This window comes from Hemicordylus capensis, chromosome 6, assembly GCF_027244095.1.
Source record: "Hemicordylus capensis ecotype Gifberg chromosome 6, rHemCap1.1.pri, whole genome shotgun sequence".
NCBI classification, from domain to species: Eukaryota; Metazoa; Chordata; class Lepidosauria; order Squamata; family Cordylidae; genus Hemicordylus; species Hemicordylus capensis.
In genome coordinates this window covers 36,730,926-36,754,691 of record NC_069662.1, presented here as the reverse complement: position 1 = coordinate 36,754,691, position 23,766 = coordinate 36,730,926, and the positions used below count along the sequence as shown (strand labels likewise).

The 23,766-nt window shown below is 42.3% G+C and overlaps 1 protein-coding gene and 1 long non-coding RNA gene across 14 annotated transcripts in view; one reads left to right on the top strand and one right to left on the bottom strand.

Moving 5' to 3' along the window:
* Positions 1-379: 379 nt before the first annotated feature.
* On the bottom strand, positions 380-4,943 carry LOC128328952 (uncharacterized). The gene is made up of 2 exons (XR_008309464.1): positions 4,763-4,943; positions 380-600 (listed from the first exon to the last, which is right to left on the bottom strand). It is a non-coding gene; the product is annotated as an uncharacterized LOC128328952 (long non-coding RNA).
* Positions 4,868-23,766, top strand: part of FBXO47 (F-box protein 47) — a 57,021-nt gene continuing 38,122 nt past the window's right edge. The window contains exons 1-9 of one of the 13 annotated variants that reach the window (XM_053259233.1): positions 5,053-5,261; positions 5,939-6,047; positions 7,155-7,298; positions 11,198-11,405; positions 13,940-14,110; positions 22,746-22,822; positions 22,920-22,997; positions 23,134-23,242; positions 23,454-23,630. In XM_053259233.1, the coding sequence (XP_053115208.1) occupies positions 11,207-11,405; positions 13,940-14,110; positions 22,746-22,822; positions 22,920-22,997; positions 23,134-23,242; positions 23,454-23,630 (811 nt within the window). In that variant the 5' untranslated portion in view covers positions 5,053-5,261; positions 5,939-6,047; positions 7,155-7,298; positions 11,198-11,206. The other 12 variants (XM_053259232.1, XM_053259228.1, XM_053259231.1 and 9 more) reach the window with 12 other exon arrangements.

Genomic DNA, 23,766 nt, shown 5'->3' with positions numbered 1-23,766 from the left:
TGATCGGATCCAGAGTAAAATCCCAGCAATACGGGCAGCACATTTGAAATCCATGTAAATCCAGGTGGAATTTAGCAACCGAGTAGAGGAGCCAAAATCCAGGGGCTACCCTAAATTCTGGGAGACATGGCAACCCCATAAGGAGGTAGCCAGTTGCCTACAATAGATCATTTTATAATAAACATGCAGGTCTGTATACAGTGTTTTTCTTGAGTGGAAGCCATTGCAGGTAAGCCACTTTTAAAAGTATTGGCTTATCGTGTATGCTGTGCCTACAGTCATCTACTGCAAGTGGCACACGTCTCCTGTGAATTTCTCCGCAAGACCAGGACATGACAGTAACAAGAGAGGAAAACAGACTTGCAAACATGAGGCAACATAAACTTGGCACCTTTAATACATCCAGGTACCATAATACCGTGAACCCAGGTTGTGACATTGTGCCGGTCGGGGCAGGCTCAAGTTGATCGTGATACCCATCTCCTGGTTACAGCAAGGATAACACAACTGTGGCAACAGAACAACTCTGGAGCTGTGATGTTTTGGATGATCTTTCATTATATTCTTATTTTCACGTCAGGGTGCACAATTTCAGCCCTCCTGCAGATAGATAGATAGATAGATAGATAGATAGATAGATAGATAGATAGATGGTGGCCACTGTGGCTGGGGATGATGGGTGTTGTATTCCAAAACCAGCTGGAGGGCCGGAGTTGTGCAACCCTGCACAACAGGGGACAGTCTGTTGTACCTCAGGAAGCTCCTTTTCCCACAAGAGCCCCTGAATCTAGTGCACGGGTGGCTAACCTGAGGCTCTCCATCTCTTGCTGGCCTACAATTCCCATCATCCCCAGTCACTGGGGATGATGGAAGTTGTAGTTTAACAACAACTGGAGAGCTTCAAGATGACCACCCCTGATCTGGTGACAAGGTCCCTCTGCTCCAAAGGTAACATCTGTGAGAGTTTGAAGGAAGGCCTTCTCAGTAATGAAATCACAACGGTCAAACTCATTGAAGAGAATCACAGGAGCCTGGTTTCAGGAGGCTGGTGAAAACTCGTTGCAGCAGCCCTTTAAACAGGGTTATTTGGTCTTACTGTGACAACAATTGCTGTGCCGGGTTTTTTTTTTTTTTTAGATTATGACCCTCTTCAAACATTTTAAAGAGATTATGACCCCCTTCAGACATTATGACTGGCTCACGGGATTGCAAGCTCTAGTTGTTGCAAGACTGCAAGCGTAGTTGTTGGGTGTGGGGGCAGGAGGGGGAGACATCCTCCCTGCTTTCCCCCTTATGAGCAGTGCTCACACTTAGAATGTATAATGTCTGAAGAGGGCTTATGTATTCACAAGATCTGGCTGCAGGTTTTGAAAAACACAATTTCCAAATGACTTTCAAACATTAAAGAAAATACAAAAACGCATTAAAGAAAATACAGAAATACTAAATATGCATTCATATCCAATGAACACATGTGGAGAGAGGGGAACCAAGACTATACCTGCTGTCTCTGCTCCTGACCTCTGTGCGGTTAGCTGAAGATCTGTATAGAGCCTATGCACTTACAAAGTGCAAACATGAAGATTGCATGTACCATGGGGGACTCTGTAGGTTTCATGATCATATGGAGAGAGTCAATGTGGACACAACTTGTATACATATAGGCTCTATTCAGTCCTTCAGATGAACACACAAGCCCTTTTCAAACAACTGATGATGAAGAGCCAGTAAGGAGAAGACGTCTGTGGCACACGTGATAAAGATGGGGTTGCACTGCAAGTATGTGTTAGCGGAACATGTCCTGACATGCTTTCCATAAGTCATTTTAGGGTGGGGGGGGGTGTCTGTTCATCTGAATCTTCCCTCTACACACACTTCCAATAGCTGTTTAATAGGGAGTGTTGTTCTCTCACCTGATAGCACAAAAATATTAGTTTTGTGGGTTTTCCTGACAGGTATAGGGAGCGCATGTAGAGGGGTGGCAGATGAACAACGCCTTCACACGCTAAAGGGATGCATCAAAACCACATCCTCTACTGACATCACAGCAGGCACACTCTTGGCATAACCCCATTATCATGTGTCCAGTGGGCAACTTGTTCGAACAAGTTCAAAATAGGAACACTGGAAACAGTTTCATACCAAGTCAGACCACTGCTCCACCAAGCGGAGGTGCTCTTACCCCTGAACTTTGGGGCCAAAGTCCAGGGCCTCCACACCCCTGGGGGCCCCCAAATTGTCTTTAGTCTATCCTAGGTGGTGTGGTTTGTGCCCTCAAGAACCTATGTGTCAAAAAATGATGCTTAACTTGGAGCGGGGAGAGGAGGTGCTCCAAAGGCCTTTAGGCCCAGGCTCCAAAATTACCTGGATGCACCTCTACACTGACTGACAGCAGGAATCTCCCCAGCCCTACCTGGAGATGCTAGGGATTGAACCTGGGACCTTCCGCATGCAAAGCAGATGCTCTGCCACTGAGCTATGGTTCCATCCCCTAATGAATACATGTAAGGGTGGGGAGCCACTTTATGGTGCCAAGCTTCTCCCTCAGTCTACATATATTAACTAGATCAGATGTGGAGAGCCCTCTGCAAATACAGCTGTACCTATGGAGCTCTCTACACATAACATGCACATTTTGGGGAAGGAGCTGCCACTGCAATGCCACTCCTCACTCCTACATGTATTCATTTTGCCCTTAATTAACATTTACATGAGACTATGGCAGCCAAGAGTGGCAAAGGCATGTCACAGGTACAATCCTAATTTCAACCCCATGCACTGTCACCTGCACATGAGAAAAGGGCTATAGTCAGCGTGCAGTGATAATACAGGGACCCATCTTTTGATGGAAAGTGTGAAGAGACCCTCGGACACAGCTGACAGGAGAAGCTCCCAATAGTTTGCCCCTGCTCTTTAAAAAAACAACAACATTCTGGTAAGAACTAATCTGCCTACTTTCCTTTCACTATAATCTTACCTAAGAATTACTGTCTTCACAAGTTAGCCCATGGCTAACTCAAACATTCACACATCCGCCTCAAACATTCACACATCTTGAATTGCGTTGGATGACATTCTCAAAAACTAAGTGGTTAAGGTGTCCCTATGTGTCCCTACAACTGTACTAAATTTGGTCCAAATTGGTTCCCACTTGTGCCTCAAACCTTCACATGTCCAGCATCTTGAATTGGGATGGATAACATCATCACAAACTATGCCATTGAGATGTCTCTATGTGTCCCTACAACTGTTCCAAATTTGGTTAAGATCAGTTAGGTGGTTCACACAAGTTAGCCCACTTGTGCCTCAAAGTCCACATGTCCGCCATCCTGAATGGAGGTGGATGACATCATCACAGGCTACACAGTTGAGGTATCCCTACAAGTGTACCAAATACAAGCGAACAAATGTTGGCCTTAACACTGACTGGAAACACTATGTTTGGTGGTATTTCCCTTAATCCAGGGGTTCTGAGTCTCACCCCAATTCAGGGATTCTGTCTTGGATCCCCAGATACTATTGAACTACAGTGCCCATCACCCCTAGCTACAATGCCTTTGACCACTTAGACTGGGGATGATGGGTGTCAGATGACGGGCATCTGGGAACATATGTTTGAGAACACCTCCTTTTTTTCTTTTGGTATGGAACAGGAGCTCTGTAACTATTATTATTCCTCCTCACATCTCTATCTCATCCTGCCTCCAAAAAGCTCAGTATACATGAATACCCCCTTTTATTCTCACAACAACCTTATGAGGTTGGTCAGAAAGAATAACTGGCCCAAGACCACCCAGTGAGCTCCAGGAAAGGGTGGGAATTTAGTCTTCCCTGACCTAGACCAACATGCTACGCACGGAATCACACTGGCTCTATTATTATTATTCTTTCTTGTTTACACAGTCAGACAGATGTTATTGACTGGTTTGTCAATCCAGACATCCTTCCCAAGGACCTGGGATGGCTGAATTTTATCATCAATACTGTTGGTTATTATAGATATCATCGCAAAATATAGGCTATTCCCAGTAAAGTTGCTTTTTGTAATTGGCTGGTGATTATTTCTGTGGCCCCTATGGTGTTGAGGTGCTCTTCAAGGTCTTTTGGAACTGCACCCAGGGCACCAATTACCACTGGGATTATTTTGGTCTTTTTCTGCCACAGCCTTTCAATTTCAATTTATAGATCTTTGTATTTTGTGATTTTTTTCTATTTCTTTTTCTTCTATTCTGCTATCCCCTGGTATTGCTATGTCGATTATTTTAACTTGTTTTTCTTTCTTCTCGACTACAGTGTTTTTATTTATTTATTTATTTGTTTGTTTGTTTGTTTGTTTGTTTGTTTGTTTGTTTGTTTGTATTCCTATACCACCCTTCCAAAAATGGCTCAGGGAGGTTTACACAGAAAAAATAACAAACAAATAAGATGGAGCCCTGTCCCCAAAGGGCTCACAATCTAAAAAGATACATAAGATAGACACCAGCAACAGTCACTGGAGGCTGTGGGTGGATAGGGCCAGTTACTCCCCCCCCCCCTAAATAAAGAGAATCACATTAAAAGGTGCCTCTTTGCCAAGTTTGCAGGGGTCAAGTTATGCATTATATACCTGCTCTCTGGGGCAATTTCATCTTCTCCCCGCTCCTCCCTCAATGTAGGGTGAAACAGGAGACCTATTTTACTACTTAAGTATTTACTATGGAACTCTGTTGAGCCCTGGCAAACGTTAAACCTTGCTTCACTTCCTCCCATCTCAGAGCCTCACCTCTTCTCAACCTGCGTTTGGGAAAAGCTGACGACAATTTGGTGCCCTTTTGGAACAGTCATTCTTCCCTTCATGAATTATTCATAATAGGGAACGGGCGGCTCTTCTGCAGGAGCCTTTATGAAGAAGCAGCGCGGAGCGCACCAAGGACATTCGGCTGGGGAAAGACATTTCCCCGGCGCAGAGGAAAAGCGAGCTGCTCATGAATTATTCATGATCGGGGGCGTGGCCATGCCGGAGGGCGGGAGATCTCGGGACAAGATCTTATCGTCACTCAGTATGTGGCTCGAGCAATGGTGGGGGCGGGGGGAGGCAGGAAGGCGGGAAATTTAAAGGCTGTACAGTATTGTAACAGAGAGTTAACCCGGCATTTAACTAATTCGGACGTAGTATTATTATTACTGAGGAGATCATATTCTTGTGGTAATAAAGTGTATGCCTACAATGCGAGCGCACGTGCACGCACAGACACGCTTCTCAGACTGAAAGCATAAACATGGTATCTTTAACAAACAACAAACAACATATATAGAGAGAGTGAAAGAGGGAGGGGGGGCACTTATAGACATATACACATATACAGATGAATAAATATTCCATATGCACACGCCCCCGAGTAAGAAAACAGTAAAACCTTCTTCATGAGCACTCAATCTTGTTTAAATAAGTGTGTCTATAGCCCCATTCCTTTCAACTATGTCTTGAAGGTTTGCAGATGAGAGGATCGTTTCCCACAAAAATACATAAAGGAAAACGTATTTCTATAGATATTTTCTGAGTTTCCAGAAAATGTGCTTCTGTTTTGACCATTTTATTTTATTGAGGGAGGATAATGAAATAAAATAATATCACTCCTGCTCTGTGTGCCCAACACAGCCTACTGAGAGGCTGTCTTATTATTACTCATAACGCTTCATTAATTTTGAATATAAGCACTTTATGACTGTGGCAACTCTGTGTGTATTGTTGTACAGATAATAGGTATGTGTCAGATAGGCAGACACTCACACTGCAGTGTCGTTAATACTTTCTCCTCAGAAAAATCTAAGCCACCAGAGTAATTGAAGTAATAATAAATTAGTAGCCTTCAGCAAACCATGGATACTTTTAGAATTGTTGTAGATAAATTTGAACTAAATTAATGCAACTGTTTGTTGCCATTTTAAATTTAAATAGCAACCTAGACATCCCTTCCCCCACTCCTGTGACCTGTCCATAGGCTTTGCCTTATACATCCTGAGCTACCCTTGTGGAGGAGCAGCTATAATGGGTTACAGTTGCTAAAGTAAGGTTAAAATATGTGTGTATCTTAGTGTAATAGGTTCTGAGTTATCATGTTTGCATTTTGTCCCTCCCCCAAAAATTCTGAGGGCTGAGAGGCAAGGACTGGACCAAGGCCATCACGTCACCGGGTGGTTAATAAGGATATTTTATTGTTTAAATTTTATTATCATTATGTTTTAATTAATTTTAATTTTAACCTGTTCTAATTATATATACTCTATTTATTGTTGTATAATTGTAAACTTTTTCTTTTGTTTTGGCTTGTGGCTGTAACATTAAAGAACTTGAACTTGACCAAGGCCATGCCCTGAGCTTCATGGCTGAGCAGGAATTTGAACTAGAATTCCTCATGTTCCAATCCAGAACTCTATGCACTACACTACACTCAGTTTATCCTCTGTGGAGATTGGCATGTGAATTAATTCTGAGGTATCATGTAGTCTTTGCTATCTATCAGGCTGGGGACAGGGAGCAAGACTAAAGTACCTCATGAAGAAGTTGCCTCACTTCAGATATACCAAACAAGATCTTGGGGTTGTGTGTGCCAAACTGAGAATAGGCATTATATGAGTATTTAATGCAGACTAGAGCACTGTTCCCTCTAAGATGTACGCACGTGCGCATGCTCACAAGTTTTCTGATGTCCGCTCAGTTAATTTAGATCCCGCTCAGGTTGAATTAGGAAGGCCCCATTCTGAATGCATGTGTGCACACAGTGCCTTGATACTGCTGCTCAGAACAAAACTCATTCCGCACATAGATGAAAAAAATTAGAGGGACCTCTGGACTAGAGGGCTATTCATACATTCCATTGTACACATATATTTCATGTGAACGAGTGTACGTGTGTTGATTTTACAGTCATCACAGTTACTAGACACTTGAAAATGTGTCATACAGAACGTATGAACTGCTGTAGACATACTGAACACAACATGAATAACTGTATGTGCATACAGATAAACATGTATACACTGTACACATATTGTATTTGGGTTGAACATAATGTGCAAACAAGGCCCCGGTATTAAATACAGGCCAAAACAGATGTTGAAAGTGGGAAGGTCGCACTTTTAAAAATACATAGTGTTAATTTTTAAATCAACAGAGTGACAGAGCTTTAAAAAAAACCCTCGAATAATATTTACCATGTGTTATGATCGGATTCCTGGTGACTATCCTGGACCACTCTCTCAGCTAAAGACTGCTTCAGTGCTATTAGCTACAATATTTTTAAGGATGACTTCATCAGGTATGGAGTGAGAAACACCATTTGATATTGGTTCATCTCCCATCTGTCAGATAGATTCCACAAGGTACTGATAAGAGACTGCTGCTCTCTCCCAGCAGTTGTGGGGTGCTGCAAGGTTCCATCTTTCCTTCTATGTTGTTTCACATTTACATGAAGTCATTGTGAGATTTGAAGTTTTGAAGTTTTGATATTGGTATCATACCTTTCCTCAAATCTTGTTGAGGTAGTGAAGTCAGTATCGAGCTAGATATGATTAATACCTGAAGCCTGGTCCATATGAGACCAATCAATTCCCATGAAATTTATTGCCAGGAAATTTAGGACCAGCAAACGGAGGTACTTTTTCATACAACACATAATCAACTTGTGGAATTCTCTGCCACAAGATGTGGTAACAGCCAACAACCTGGATGGCTTTAAGAGGGGTTTGGATAACTCATTCATGGAGGAGAGGTCTATCAATGGCTACTAGTTGGAGGGCTTTAGGCCACCTCCAGCCTCTAAGGCAGGATGCCTCTGAGTACCAGTTGCAGGGGAATAACAGCACAAGAGAGGGCATGCCCTTGACTCCTGCCTGTGAGCTTCCAGTGGCATCTGGTGGGCCCATGTGAAACAGGATGCTGGACTAGATGGGCCTTGGGCCTGATCCAGCAGGGCTGTTCTTATGTTCTTATGAGACTGAGTCATAGATGCTAGGTGGGCCAATTTATTTGTGAACTGGTAGACAGTCTGTTCTAGATAAGGTTTACTCCCTCTTAAAGACCAGATCTGTAGCTAGTGGATAGTACTCTGTTGCTTCATTCTCAGTTATCAGCTATAGGGCTTGTGCATAATATTTTTGTGCATAATTTTTTTTCAGACAGTAGGTTTTACCGTGGGTTTATCGCTGGTTAGTTATAAGGATGCTTCTATGCAAAAAGATGATTTTTTTTACCTCAGACATATTTTGGGATAGGTTCCAATAAGGGGGGGGAAACCCAAATCGTGTGTGAAGTGCTCTTTGAAATATCACACGGACTTCAGGGTAAATCTGGCTGATATTTGAATGCACAGCTGCCACCCCAAAGTAAAAAGGAAAGATTGTGCCATTGAGTTGGTGTTGACTCTTGGCGACCACAGAGCCCTGTGGTTTTCTTTGGTAGAATACAGGAGGGGTTTACCATTGCCTCCTCCCGTGTAGTATGAGATTATGCCTTTCAGCACCTTCCTATATTGCTGCTGCCCAATATAGGTGTTTCCCATAGTCTGGGAAACATATCAGCAGGGATTCGAACTGACAGCCTCATGCTTCCTAGGCTAGTTGCACACTAAAGTCGCCGTCTGAAAAAGCTCCAGGAGCACTTTTCTCCAGCTATACAGTACACCAGCTCTACTGTTTCCTAGATGATGAAATACCTTGCTTCCAGTTTATATGCCTTAGTAACCTCTAGATTAGACTACTGTGATAGATGAGGATGCCTCTGAAAGCTTTCAGGAAATTTCAACTGTTCTAAAATATGACAGCCATGTCTAGAACTGACCGGAGAGGCCATATTACTCCAATTCTCTACTATTACTACTAACTACTACTACTATTTATACACCAGTTTTCATTTCCCCCCTCAAAGTGGTTTAATTAGAAAGAAAACAATGAAGAAAGCTGCTTCCCTGTCCCCAAAGGACTCACAATCTAAATACAAACATAAGGTAGACACTAGCAACAGACACTGGAGGGATTATGTGCTGGGGATGGATAGGGACAGTTGCTCTCCCCCTACTAAATATAAGAGAATCACCACTTTAAAAGTACCTCTTTGATCAATTAGCACGAGTTAATAACTTTATTGGTTGTTCCTCAGTTTTGACCTGTAAAGCCTGAGCCCTGGTTAACTGGAGGAACTCCTTTACTCTTCTTTGATGAAGATATCAGAGGAGACTCTGCTGCTGTCACCATCTAAAGTACGACTGGTGGCTGCCGGGGGGCCAAGGTCTTTCTTGGTGATAGCATTGTACTCTGGGACTCCTTACACAGGAAGCTCTCATGGCCACCTCACCTTTCATTCAATAAACTGGTGGAAACAAATCTCTTTAGGTGTGCCTTCACTCCAGAATGAGGGAATATTGATTGTGCTTTTCTTTTTCTGTATTTCTTTCGCTGTTTGTTGTGTTTTAAATTGCTTTTATAGTTTGTATGTTGTTTTTTATTATTGTAAATTGCTCTGAGAGTGTTTAAATTATAAAACAGGATACAAATCTAATAATTTATAATTCCAATATGCTATTATTAGATATTACAAATTATACAAATTATTAGATTTGTATGTTTTATCACTTGGACAATTATGTCTTTTTATATTTTTGCATCTGATTATGGAGAGATGTTTGGAATTTATCTAATTCTGAAAACAGCAGCTTATAAGTTAACTTTTGTTTTCCTTACTTTAAAGTTTATTTACACTGCATTGTGACCTAATTTCATCATGTGTGTTTACTCAAAAGCAAATCTTACTGAATTCAGTTGGGATGTTTACTTCCTAGTAAGTGTGTTTACAATAGCTACTGTGCATCTCAATACTAATCATTTTCATTCTAAAATAAGTTGCATTAAGTTCAGTGGTGTTTACTCCCTAGTAAGTGATTTGAGGGTTGCAGTTCATAGATAGGATTGCAGCTTTAGCATAGTAAATAAATAATTACAACCAAGTTCCTTCGTAGAAAAACTAAGTAGTGTTGGCAAATGCTATGTACAATATAGCCTTTGCGGTACCTGGCTTTTACAATATTTTGTTATTCTTATGAAGACTTTGCTTCCAAACTGCCCTCAGTTGTTTTTATTGGGAGCAAGGATAAAGTTGCTGGATAATTTTAGTGCACATTTATAATATGTCTAGAGAGATTAAAGATTTGCCAAAATCTTAAAGCTCCTATCAGAGGTGATACTTTCAATGAGGTATATTTTGCAAAATGATGAATGCAATTCCCAGAAATCATCTGTGTTACCGGAACTAATATGGCTATGAGAATTTATGAGCCAGGAAGGAAGTCTTCAGTGTTGATGTTTCCTTTTCTATGAATAAATCACAATATATATGTACAAATGCCATCATTTTTTATGATGACTGATTTGCTTGGTTTGTATAGATGAAAAAAAAAAGTTCTTGCCTCTCTCAATCGTGATTAAGCAGGTTTTCACTCAAGAAAGATCCATAAGGGTGTTGGGGCATAGAGAAATGTTTGTCATTTTGTATATGGTCTTTCCAGGGGTATAGCTATAATTGAGCAGATGGGTTAAAAGAACCCGTGCCCCCTTCCTGAGGGCCCCTAGTTCCACCCCTCCTTATTTGCTTCATTACCTACCTCACTCCGAGGGGTTGCCGGAGGGGCAAACACAGGGCCCCTTTTCCCTAGCTACGCCCATGGGTTTGTCTATAAAAATGAATGGTATCCTGCACAAAACAAATCACTTGAATACATTTGAGAGAAGTAAAACAAATACAACTGGTGGAACTGGAGGTAGGATGCTGTGTAGTGTCCAACTGTAGTCCTGTAAATTATGTACTTTGAGTGTGAGCACCAGCTACAGAGGATCTGTGGGTGCAACAATGTGCTCTACTGCTCATTAGAAATTCTCTGTATTAGAAAACTAAAACTATGATCACAGGATGATCTCCCAAACATAAAACCCAGAACTACCAATGTTTCACACAGATTTAAGTAGAGTTTAGGAAATTACTGATATAGATTTTGAACAGTATTCAGTGTTGTATCTTGTACTAATAAAATAACCCCTCGTCGTGTACCAATATATTAATTACATTGTTATACAGATCTTTCTTTAGTTCATGCTTTCATTTGTTTTATCTCCCATGTATATTTAATTTCCGTTATACCTCCTATGAATTATTTTGTTTTCGTTCCAGGATAGATTTATGGGTCAAGGGGAAAGGATGACATCTCCAGTAAGAAGCAGCTACACTTTGATTCCCAACCAGAAATATCGACGAAGTTACCGTCGTTCCAATAAGTTCAGCAGAACTGAGGGCACGGATTCTCCATCTCTGTCAACACTAGGGAATTTCAAAACACTTCCTCTAGAGATCTTTCAAATTGTTTTAGAATATCTGCCAGGTGAGAATTCGAGAGTGTGTGGCATATCTGTTAAAACAGCTGTACCCTATCTGCCAGATAAAGCCCTTTGGCAGTTAGTTTACCTGCCATGTAGCAAGCTGCTATACTGAATTTCTAGGATGAGGATCAGATTGCACATTTAGAATTTACAGCACAGCTTGTGTACCTGGTTACAGGGTATACTTGCTACAACTTCTTGTGCTTTTTATATAGTATTGTATTTTATTTTAGTCCTTCATTGCCCTTGTAATAATAATAATAATAATAATAATAATAATAATAATAATAATAATTCTATTTCTATACCGCCTTTCCAAAAATGGCTCAGGGCGGTTTACATAGAGAAATAACAAACAAATTTTGTTTGTTATAAATTTGTAATACAAATTTTGAATTACCCTTCATGCTTTGAAATACATATGTGCTTCCTCATCTCAGGATTGGGGAATAACTGGGGGTGGGGGGGATACCATATTTACCCGAATAGAAGATGACCCTAAATTTAAGATAACCCTCTTAAAATATAGAGATGAAGTACAGGTTATGTATTTACCCCAAGGAAGAGGACTCTGAATTTAAGATTACCATCCAATTTCTAACATCAAAGAAATTGGACAAAATCTAGTCTTGGATTCGGGTAACTATGTGCATACACAGTTTTGCACCCCTGACATCTGCATATACCAGTAGCTTTCTGCAGTATGCAGAAAGGGCTGTGGAGTACTTTGAGACATGTATATGGGACTGCAAAGTAGCCAGGGTTGTACAAGGTCAGGAAAAATACCTTCCCTGAAATAAGTTAGATATTAATGGTAGATGGGTGAATATGCACAAAATAAATTTTAAAAATATTAAATTAAAAATGTTCTGATAAATAACAAAGAGGGATGGGAGAATAGTGGGATGAAATATATTGTGAGAAAGTTGTCCAAACTTAACCAGAGTTACTGTAGAAAAACTAAATAATATTTAATGAGGTATCAACTTATATGCTGTGAGAAGTGTGTGTGCTGTTGGGTCAGTGTCGACTCCTGGCGACCACAGAGCCCTGTGGTTGTCTTTGGTAGAATACTGGAGGGGTTTACCATTGCCATCTCCTGCACAGTATGAGATTATTCCTTCCAGCATCTTCCTATATCGCTGCTGCCTGATATAGGTGTTTCCCATAGTCTGGGAAGCATACCAGTGGGGATTCGAACTAGAAACTTGTGGCTTGCTAGTCAAGTCATTTCCCTGCTGCGCCATTAGGTGGGAAGTAGGAAGATACAATTTTGGATAATTCACATGATGAAGTATGGACTACAGAAGCCATTCCTGGCATTTCCACGTATAAATAACTTGGGAATGAATTGGTCTGGATGTACCCCTATTGCCCTGGTTGGCAACTAATTTGCTAATTTTGTTGGCAACTAATCAGAGTGCCCATATTTGTAAGTGTAGCAATGGCTGAAGGGCCAGCAACCTTGGTTTTACCCAGTCAAGCACTCTTGTGTTAGCTGGGGACACAGGCAAAAACAGGGTTCCCTTCCTGCTGTGCAATCCTCACCTAGCAAGATAAGGTGCTTATAAAGTTGTGCCATTGAATCGGTGTCGATTCCTGGCGACCACAGAGCCATGTGATTTTCTTTGGTAGAATACAGGAAGGGTTTAGCATTGCCATCTCCTGCGCAGTATGAGATTATGCCTTTCAGCATCTTCCTGTATCACTGCTGCCCAATATATTTCCCATAATCTGGGGAACATACCAGCGGGGATTCGAACCAGCAACATCTTGCTCCTTAGGCAAGTTACTTCCCCGCTGCCTGTGCCATTAGGTGGCTATGACAGATGTATCTAAAATCAAGAGTGGAGTTGCAGTGCAAGTCAGGTGTATAATCTTTCAAAGAAAACTAGTTTTCTAGCTTCTAGCAGAAGCCAGATGTACATAGCACTGATTGGCTAGGACCAGTATCATCCCAAATCCATCTCCCCTCTGCTCTCCCCACAGCAGTTTTCAATATTTGAAAAATCAGTTGGGGTTCCCTCCCCCCTATAAAAAGGCTCCAGGTTAACTTTTAAATGCATAACCATGTGATCAGCACTGTAAACAGTTTTTAAAAGGTTAACATCCCACCTGAAAAATGGTGTGGACAGGCAAACCTGAAAACCAAATCAGTACTGGAACCGAAGGGAATCACCTCAGAGGAGAAAAAGAATGCTGATGTTTGTCTTACACAATCATAGGTTCTATTATAATTCTCTTCTTGTGCATCTCAGTTGCTGCTCACTGCCATTTTCCTCTTTCTTGACATACAAGAATCAGCCACTAAGGCATGCCAAAGTCTTTGCTGCAGGTGGTACTGGGGGAAGAGAGGGAGAAAGAAGAAGCCTTTGCCAGTGTGTGACATGGAACAAAATCGCTGAAGTTATAATGAAGGGACTAAATGCCTATCCCTAATATATGGTGGATTATTGACTGATGATCACCAGTGTTTGGGTAGAGGATAACAGTTGGTGTTTTTTTTTTCCTCCTTCCTTTCCCCCCTTTTATTCAGTGAAAGATATCAGCATGCTAAGCATGGTATCAAAGACTATCAGCACCCGCCTTATTAATTACATCTCAACTCCAGCAGGAAAGAGAAGGCTTTTGCTGCAGGACTTTCATAACACTGAGCTATCTGGCAGTAGGAAAGGATCCATCATACTAGAGAACTACAGATCATTAGGTGACTTTTTAAAAATTCCTTGTTCAGGTATTTAAAAAGTATAAAAGAGCTCCAACCAATAAACAGAAATCAAGACGCAAAATCTCAATTAACCAGAGAGCAAGAACACAGCAACAAATTGCATCCTGTTAAATTAACAGGAAAATATAATATAATGGTGTAGGCAGGGTGGGAAGAGTACTTCCCTAGGGCAGCGAAGGATAGAAATCAAATCTTGCTTCAGAGACATTGATTATAGTGAACAAGTATCCCACGAGATGGGGAGAAATGCATATCTTGTGTTGCAGTTTTGTTTTGAATAAAGGACAAAAAAGATAACCATAGCTCCCCTGAACATGGTCTGTGCATGTTTTCCCTATTATACCTTTAGTTTATGAAGTTATTTCATCAACAATCAGTAGGTTCCAAGTTCTTTGAAACCATTGCTGAACAGATGCAGTGGGCGGGGGCGGGGTTTCTTGATTTTCCATTGTTTTACTGCATCTAGCAGTAATGTCATATATCCAGCGTAAGAAAGTTGCTGTTTTTCCGGGTTGTTAGTTGCTGCGAGACTGCTGCCCCTGCTAGTTGATGTTTCAAATGGGACTTGCCCGAACGGAGGCATTTTGCTGTTGCTGAGCAGCTAGTCTGGAAAGCGCCCTTGTGGCCCAAATACAGCTCCACCCCTACCCTGCAGCTACTGTTTGCCTTCAGGAAAAAAGCTGCTATTGGTGCCAATAGTGCCATTGTACTGGTGCCATTTGTTCCTTTCTCAGAACAAATAAGAAGTTGAGAGGGTCTATTTTAATTGGGTTTAAAATCCCCTCCCATCTTGCTGCAATCTCAGAGAACTGATGTGGCTCTGCTATGGATTCTCTTTAAAAGAAACACATGCACAAAGACAAACTGCACATGCGTACAGATTGTGTACACATATATGTAGTTTGGCTCTGAACTAGACCACCATGGAATCTCTCAAGTCCAAAAGAATGGTAGGTTGTATTGGGCTTGCTTTTCTTCTGCTGTTGGCGGTGGTCTTCTGTTTCCTTGACTGCTTTTTTCTGTTATTAATTGATTGTATTTAGTTTCAGCTGCCTTGAATGGCACAAAAGACCAGTGACAAAAGATAGTATATAAATATTTTAATACATACATCAAAAGTGTACAAATCCAGCAGTGTCATCAGAGGCTGTTCACCTCAGCTGGAGTTTTTTCCACAAATGGCTTTATGCCTGGGGTATCTGGAGGGTAAATCTACTTTGCTGCAGATTTGCAAGATATTTATTTCGGGGATTAAATGGGACAGCCCACATGGGGTCAGCTCCTCTCCGCAATTGCTGCAATATTTTTCCTATGTGAGTTCCTGCAGCTGGCTTGTGGGGGGGGGGGAGTTTTCTTCAGCCAATCACAGGCGAGATACCTTTTTCTTGTTGTTAGTTTGACAGAGGGAGCAAGAGGGAGAGTGTGCGGAGGAAACTGAGGGTTAAGAAGCAGTCATCCCAGGTGGCTTGTCATGGAAAGAAGTGGCAGCTGAAATTAACTGAAGCTTTTGTCCAGCTTTCTCTCTTTCTGCCTCTCTCTACCTGTGCTACTGCAAGGGGAGCAGAATGAAGCTGGGGAGAGGAGGAGGAGGAAGCTTCATGAAGGAACTTTCTGCTTGTGAGCTGAGAAGCCGGCATAGGCATGCATCCCGGCTGGACAAAGATTGATTATTTAGAGTTCAGAGACTTTAGTGGGAAGAAGCAGCTGCATTTCCCCTGGTGTCTCCAATTCAACCCACCTCCCACCTCCCCCCCCCCCCCACCTCCAGTGATCACACACTGCCTAGTGATGCAGAACCAGCATCTTGCATGCTTCTCCACTCCTCTTCTTGCTCCGTGGCAGCAGTGGATCCTCTGAGGAGGGAGGGGGGTGTTTCCCGCCCTTTATGCAGAACCAGCATCCAGCATGCTCCTCTCCTCCTCTTGTTTCTCAGCGGCATCTGATCCTCTGAGGAGGGTGGGGCCCATTTCCCCCCTTTCCAGCCTCCTCACTTGTCTTTCAGTTAGATTCAGTTTTGCTCAGTGCTTGGGAGATGGGAAGTAATGATAGCTGGCACCCAAACCAAACTCTGTGTTCCCTGCCCCCAGCACTCACAATTGCAAATCACTCAGAGCAGACAACACGGCTGTCAAACTCCCCTTCATTGTGTTTTGAAAAAAAGCGGAATTACTGCCAATGGCCACTCCACACAAGCGGCAAGCAATACCAGAAAGCTCGGCTCTTAAAAAAAAAAAAAGGCTGCTGCATATAGAGGATTTGTTTATCCCGGACATAATTCGGGCCAAGCAAGAATGTGCAGTCATTCTTAACAGTAATTCAGGGGAAAGCAGAGTCGGGTGTGTACTAGTCCCTGACAGCCTGAAGGGACCTCGAAAACTAATATGTGGACTGACACTAATCCGGAGTGGATTTGAATTAAAAGCCATGCCTGGAAAGCCTCCTGCTGATCAAGAAAGAAGGGGTTTTTTTTTACATTTTTACCCATGAGAGCCTCTTTTGCCTTTTGTTCCCTCTCCCCCAAATACAATTTGAGTGCCCTCACTGATAATTGACTACTAATTTTCCTGACCGAGTCAACTCAGATCTTATGGAAGAAAAGTGCATCTAAACCGTTAACTTTCCAGTGGCTACAAAATATTTGTTTCCTAACACAAACAAGCTGTGGTAAATTCTACAATACCAGAAGCTTGGAAAAATTCCAAAAGCTCTTATTTCCATGATAGACAAGGATAACTGGGTTCCCACCCACCCCCACCAGTGTATTTTCAAATTATATTTTTCAAAATTCTTCTTTTCAAATTCTTCTTTTTCATGCAAATATTTTAGCAACTGTCTTTCAAAGACTGACATCATCTTTCTTTCAAGACTCCAAGATGTTATTGACATGACCTTTTAAAAACAGCATCAATTTCCAAGATGCTTTTATGTGCAAGTCTCAGCACAAGGCGCCAAAGTTGGCAGAGGCATCAGAGCTTTTCAACTTTATGATCCATAAACCAATTAATCTGGAGCACTTTAAGCTGACTTTATCCAACCGACTTCGCTTCAGTCCAAGCATTCATCTGAAATAAATAGGACCAAATCAGCTTGCCCGTAATAATGGTGGCTGACATACTGTGCAACATGCCACCTGCCTGTGCAACATTCCATCTGCCAAAGTTTGCACAGTTGCGCAAAATTGCTCTTGTGCAAAATGCAAGCATAGTGCAGATGCAGTTGTGGAATGACCAGCCATGGGAAATAATGGCTGTCCATTGCACAATTGTATTTCACTTGGCACAAGAGTGGCAGAAGGAATGTCACACAATATGTCAGCCACTAATAATAGATACTTATGTCATGCCTGTAGAGCACTGCTGGGTGCTGTACAGAACATAAAAGTGATTTTGTCCAGGGCTAAGTAAGAAGGATAAAATCTAAGTAAGCAGGGTTAAAACTATGTAAAAGCTGTAAAGTCTATTTGGTGAACATTTGGGAGGGTAGGATGAAGTGTTTAAGTAATGTGAGATTGATCATGTAGGTTTTTGATCATGTAGGTTTTTCATGTAGGTGAGATTGATCATGTAGTACTATAACAAAGATAACATGACTGGTATTCTGTGTTGGCTTGATTGATTCAACAGATTTGTGATGCTCTTGTTCCTTTTAATATGACTTTGGCTAAACATCTATTTATGAAATGATACCTGCAAAAGTTTATATATAAACTTATTTCTTTTATTTTTATTTTTTAATCAGTGTTGTGTATAATTGGTATATATATGGTAACATCTATGTAAGGAGGACAAACAGGAGTGAGGGCACAGATTTTCAGTGAGTAGCGGGATTAGCTTAACAGGTAATCAGGTGGCCAGAGGAGGAGCAAGGAAGTGTAGGCTTGGAAAGGTAGTTCAAGAAAATATTTGCTGGTCATGAAGAGGGATTTGAAGGAAGATGTGAAATATTGGGCACTTCTAGATGGAGGTTTGGGTTTTTTTACCCGTTTCTGTGGTTTTCCTAACTGAATTATGTGAGGAGCAATTAAGTTTCCACATACCAGTTCTTGCAAGTTTATTTTTCTACGCATGGCACTATTTTCTGTCCTCGTTAGGGGGCAGAGTATTGCCAGTTGCTTGTCTGCATATCCCCCTATTCCTCCTTCTGGGCATCCCACTGTTGCCATCTGCACACCGAGTCTGTCTTTATATATCATGTCAGTGGTTCCCAACCTGGGTTCCTCCATATGTTGCTGAACTACAACTCCCATCATCCCTAACTACAGTACAATTTATTGTGGCTAGGGATGCTGGGAGTTGCAGTTCAGCAACATCTGAAGGAACCCAGGTTAGGAACCACGGTATTATGTCGACACAAGTCCAATTTAGTTCACTTCCAGTTTTCTGGTTTCCTGCAGCATTCCCCCAGCACACACGCCCCCTTTTTCTGGGCCTACCAAAAGAAACAATGCTTGATGCAGTTCTAAGTGACCCCTAGTTCTCAGTGCATTGTCGTTGATACTTAATAACTTCCTGAAATCATACCTGATCGTTCCTCTTTCATAACTTGGCTGCAATATATGTACACTTTCCTGGGAGCCAGCCCCATTGAACATGCTGGCTTACATACTGTGCAGTCCCCTGCTGTTCTCAGAGAGATGCACACTGCTGCAGCAAAAGGCACACAAGGGCGCTTTCCAGATTAGCTGCTCAACAGCGGCAAAATGCTTCTGTTCAGGCAAATTGAATTCAAAACGTAAATAGCAAGGCGCCCAGCAGGGGGAGCAGCCTTGTGAAAATGGACAGTCAAAAAAACCAGCAACCTTTTTACACCGTACATACAACGTTTTATCAGTAAATCACAGCAATTAAATCCAAAACAAGGTGTCGGAAATGTGAACGGCACCCTGCTGTCAGCAGAGGGACTGCAGTGTCACAACACAGGAACTGTGGAAGCACACTTCAGAGATACGCCGTGACCCCGTTGCAGGGTCTAATCTGGAAAGCGCCAAGGTGCAGGTTGTGGAGGCAAGGCAATCAAGCCCACTAAGCACAGTGTCATTGTTGTTCCAATACTGCTCCCAATATTCCGAACGGAAGCAGCATCAGAATGCTGATGACACTGTGCTTAGTAGGCATGGAGAGACCCACCTCTGCCATCAGAATTCGAGTCCTTTTGAACAGAACATTGCAGCGTGTGTACATCTCACTAGAATTATGGGGGACTATGCGGTATGTAAGCCAGTGGGACTTAATGACTGGATAAACATGTGAACATTGTGATGTTGAGGCCACCATATTCTTATAAGAACAGCCCTGCTGGATCAGGCCCAAGGTCCGTCTAGTGACAGCCCAGCATCCTGTTTCATTCACAGGCAAGCGGTGAGGGCATGCCCTCTCTCCTGGGACTTTTACACACAGCAGGCTTTACCGCGTGTTTACTGGGAGGCTTTACTGCTAACTCGAAGTTGTCCCCCAAAAACAACGCAAATAGTGGATTTTTTTACCCCAGATATAAATCAGGCTACAATCTAACGCGCAGTGAAAAACCTGAATTGTGTGTGAACTGCTCCTCGATAACTCACAGGGACTTCGGGGTAAATCTGGCTGATATGTGAACACACCCCCTCCATTCCAGAAGAGATGCGAGCTAAAGGGCTTTAAAAGCCCCATATGAAAAACTTGCTGCTGTTGCTGCCCTGCAACTGGTATTTAGAGGCATCTTCTTGCCTCTCCTTTTTATTAATTTGTATGTTGAATTACCACTCTTGTGCTCTTTCAGTTACTGGAGAGGTAAGAATGAGCAGTCTAGCACAAGATCATAATAGCAATCAAAAAAATTATGTAGTCTATAGTAAGAAACTGCTAAAATGACTCTAACATATTTTTTTTAATTTCTTGAACAAATGGGATGAAAAATGGCAGGTATGGTAGCCCCTTCTGAGGGTTTATCTTCCTCATAATTTTTTTGTTTCCTGTCAGACCTGCAGGCATGTTAGCTCCACCCAAATTGCAGGCAGATAAGTGTAGGGGTTTCTGTGCACATACACTTTTCTATGTTGGGATCACACACAAACACCCCATAACTATTGTATATATTTCTAGAATGAGAATGGGATTAAGCCTGCATGCATGTTGGAACCTTCTGTGGCTATGATGCCTCCCAAATTTCAGATAAATATTGCCTATGGATTTTGTGCAGGCACACTTTAAAGATCTGAGGCTTGACTTTGTGCCTTTTAAATTGTTGCCATTGGAGCAGTCAGGATAGGAACAATGGCCAACATCCAAAGCAATTGCCTGAATGCGGGAGGATGTTGTGCAAGCACTACACTATCTCTCTAGGTAGTTGTGATAAGTCTGGAGCTTGCGTGCCAGTCTAGAGTTACACAACTGCATCACACCTAATTTATTGTAATGAGAACTTTTGCACAAGACTGCAGTAACAAACACAGTTGCCATGCCCCCTGAAATTCTGGGTTTCACCTGGATTTTAAGCATCTCACCCAGATTGCTTAGCCCACCCAGATTCGCCTGGAATTCAGCTTTCATTAAAAAAAAAAAAAAGGAGGAAAAAAAGCGAAGCTCTACACCTTGTAGAAGCGGAGTTATGGAGCAAAACATGCAGTCACTATTCTGCTCAAAATTATTTTCAAGCCAATGTACATAATATGCAAATTAGGCATCTGGATTTGGAAAGCCAGAATACAGCAACCCTATCCTGAGAGCAAACCCCCGGTTTTAGTGCAACTAAGCCATCCTCTTGTTCTAGTGCAACAGTGCTCTATGTGGGTGCAGTTCCTTGCTCTGGATATTGGCCAGTGGGCTTTTTTGGTGTGTGTTTGTGTGTTTTTGTTTTTTACTAAAAAAACGAACAAATCCATATGGTTCTCCTTTCACTGCATTCTTGGGAGGAAGTCCCATAAACAGTGGTGAGGCTTACATCTGAGTAAATATGAATGGGAGCAGTGTTCCCTCTAACAGGGATTCCCAGACGTTGTTCACTACAACTCCCACCACCCCCAGGTGCAATGGACTTTGGCTGGGGGTTATGGGAGTTGTAGTCCACAGCATCTGGGAATTCCTGTTGGAGGGACACTGAATGGGAGTGGATTTTATTCTTAAAACAGGGTGGTTATCATCATAGTGATCAAACTAGGCTCAGTTAAAAACAAAACTGCAACATGCAATGACTAGAAGTAAAGTTTCGTTCACCTTGAGGAGATTCTCACGATCCACTAAAAGCGGGCTAAGGGAGCCTAGCCCACTTTTAGTGGACCATGTGCACCCATGGGAGCTGCGCGGCTCTCAGCAGCAAACACCACTAATTCCCCCTCCCCTAAGTAGAGGTCTAGGACCAACAAACGGAAGTACTTTTTCACACAACGCGTGATCCACTTGTGGAATTCTCTGCCACAGAATGTGGTGACAGCCAACAACCTGGATGGCTTTAAGAGGGGTTTGGATGACTTCACGGAGGAGAGGTCTATCAATGGCTACTAGTCGGAGGGCTGTGGGCCACCTCCAGCCTCAAAGGCAGGATGCCTCTGAGTACCAGTTGCAGGGGAGTAATGGCAGGAGAGAGGGCATGCCCTGTGGCTTCCAGCGGCATCTGGTGGGCCCCTGTACGAAACAGGATGCTGGACTAGATGGGCCTTGGGCCTGATCCAGCAGGGCTGTTCTTATGTTCAGAGGTTAGCGAGCGCTCCGCTAACCCAGGTTTTTTTTATCGCGAGTTGCCGCGGTGTGGCTCTGCGCTGCAGCAACTCATGAGGAGAACCTTGGCAGGGAGACTAAATGTGTTCATGCAGGGCATGCTGGAACTTCCAGGGGCTGCGCGGCCCCCTAACTCCCCAGCCCCCGCCGGCTCCGTAATGGAGCTGGCAGTCGTGTAGGCGGCCAGTTCGGCTGCCCACAGCCGACTGACTAGCATGTTTGTGAGTCAAACTTGTCCAAAGTCAGTTTGACTTTGCGTGGGAATCGTGGGAACCGCCTCCTTATGTTTAAGTTTAGATTGTGAGTCCTTTGGGGACAGAGGACCATCTTATGTATGTATGATTTATTTTTCTATGTAAACCACTTTGAGAACTTTGATTGAAGAGCGGTATATCAATATTAGTAGCAGCAGTAGTAGTAGTAGTAGTAGTAAAGTGGCACAGCAGGAAAACTGTGCTCAAGCGCAGAAGAGGTGTGTGTCTGCCCTTGGGAACCAACCCCTGATAAGTCACCTCCTGCACTGACAGATATTCCCCCCTCTGAGTTGTGCTATGGGCTGCCTACTTGTTTACACCCCAGCACTTAAAAGTCGGGGGAGAGGAAAGTGGTCTGAAAATAAACAAATTTTTAACTGGAGTACAGCACATCTCAAATGCGGTCCCATGGGATAAGGAGAACGTCACCTGGAAGCATCACAAAATCCCTTGTAACCATCAGCACTCATGATGGAAGATGGGTATTTCCTGTATGGAAATACCCATATAATCTGGCAATCTTAACTAGTTGTCTATAAACAATGTGCACCTAATTCTTTAAAATAGTTTGGTTTCTGGCTCCTAACTCTGCGTTGCATTGCAGCCTTAGTTAATCATAGTCAGAATATTATATTTCAGACACTTCTGTGTGCTTCTTTCTCATGGCAGGCCTGTTACTAAAAAGGTGCACCTTACTGCTGCCCACCAAGGAAAGACTGAAGTATATACACAAGATACTTTCAGAAGTAAGCAAAACACCTTTCTAAAAAGTAGTGTACATATTGTCTTGTGCCACCTCAAGTATATCAGTAAAGTGAAGTTTTCCCCCTTTTGTCTTTATAGATATCCTGTTTTAAACTTAGTGGTTGTTCAGATCCTTTGCACTGTTCAGGACTGCAGTGTTATGGAGTGTTTCTGCAGGTACAAAAAAACAAAAACAAAAAACTTTTGAAGAACAAAAAGGCTCAGAGCTATTCCAGAAAATATGTGCATAGCTAAAAGACTTCAAACATTAAAATTTAGTCCACATTAGCTTATTTTTATGTTTTGTTTTTAGACTTTAACAGCAGGTTGGGATGAACTAGAATGTCACCGGGTTTACAATTTCCTGTGTGAGCTGAGTAACTTACCCCGGAGAGTACAGGCAGTTGTCAGTAACAAACCTGGTAAATATTTCTGGCTGAGAAAGTTGGTGTAAGTTTGGATTTATGTTCTGCAAATGTCTTCTTCTGAGCCAAAGGAGTGGAGACAAGGGTGGGAGCCTTGAGGCTGAATTTGTAGGACCACCATTTAAACAACTTATTTTACACCAGAATTTGTAGCTTTGTAATACCAGGCTTGTTGCACCTGGATTTATTCATATATAATTTGTCCTAGGAAGTGCCCGAAAGCTGGAGCTGAGGATAAGAATATTCTGCCGCAGTGTCCTGTTAAACCACTGGATTCATCGGAGTGATTCGGCCTTTTGGCTGACACGTATTCTAAAGCCATGGCCAATGGTCAATCAAGCCCGGCTACTATACATAATTTTTGGGCCTGCCTCTACTCTGGATGGTACATTACTTTAATTAATAAGGAGTAGATAGGAACTTGTGAATTCTGCTTTCCAAAATTCTAAATGTTGCAACAAATTCTGTGAGCAGACCATAATAAGGAAAGGAAAGTTCCAAAGAAATTATGAAGATTTACA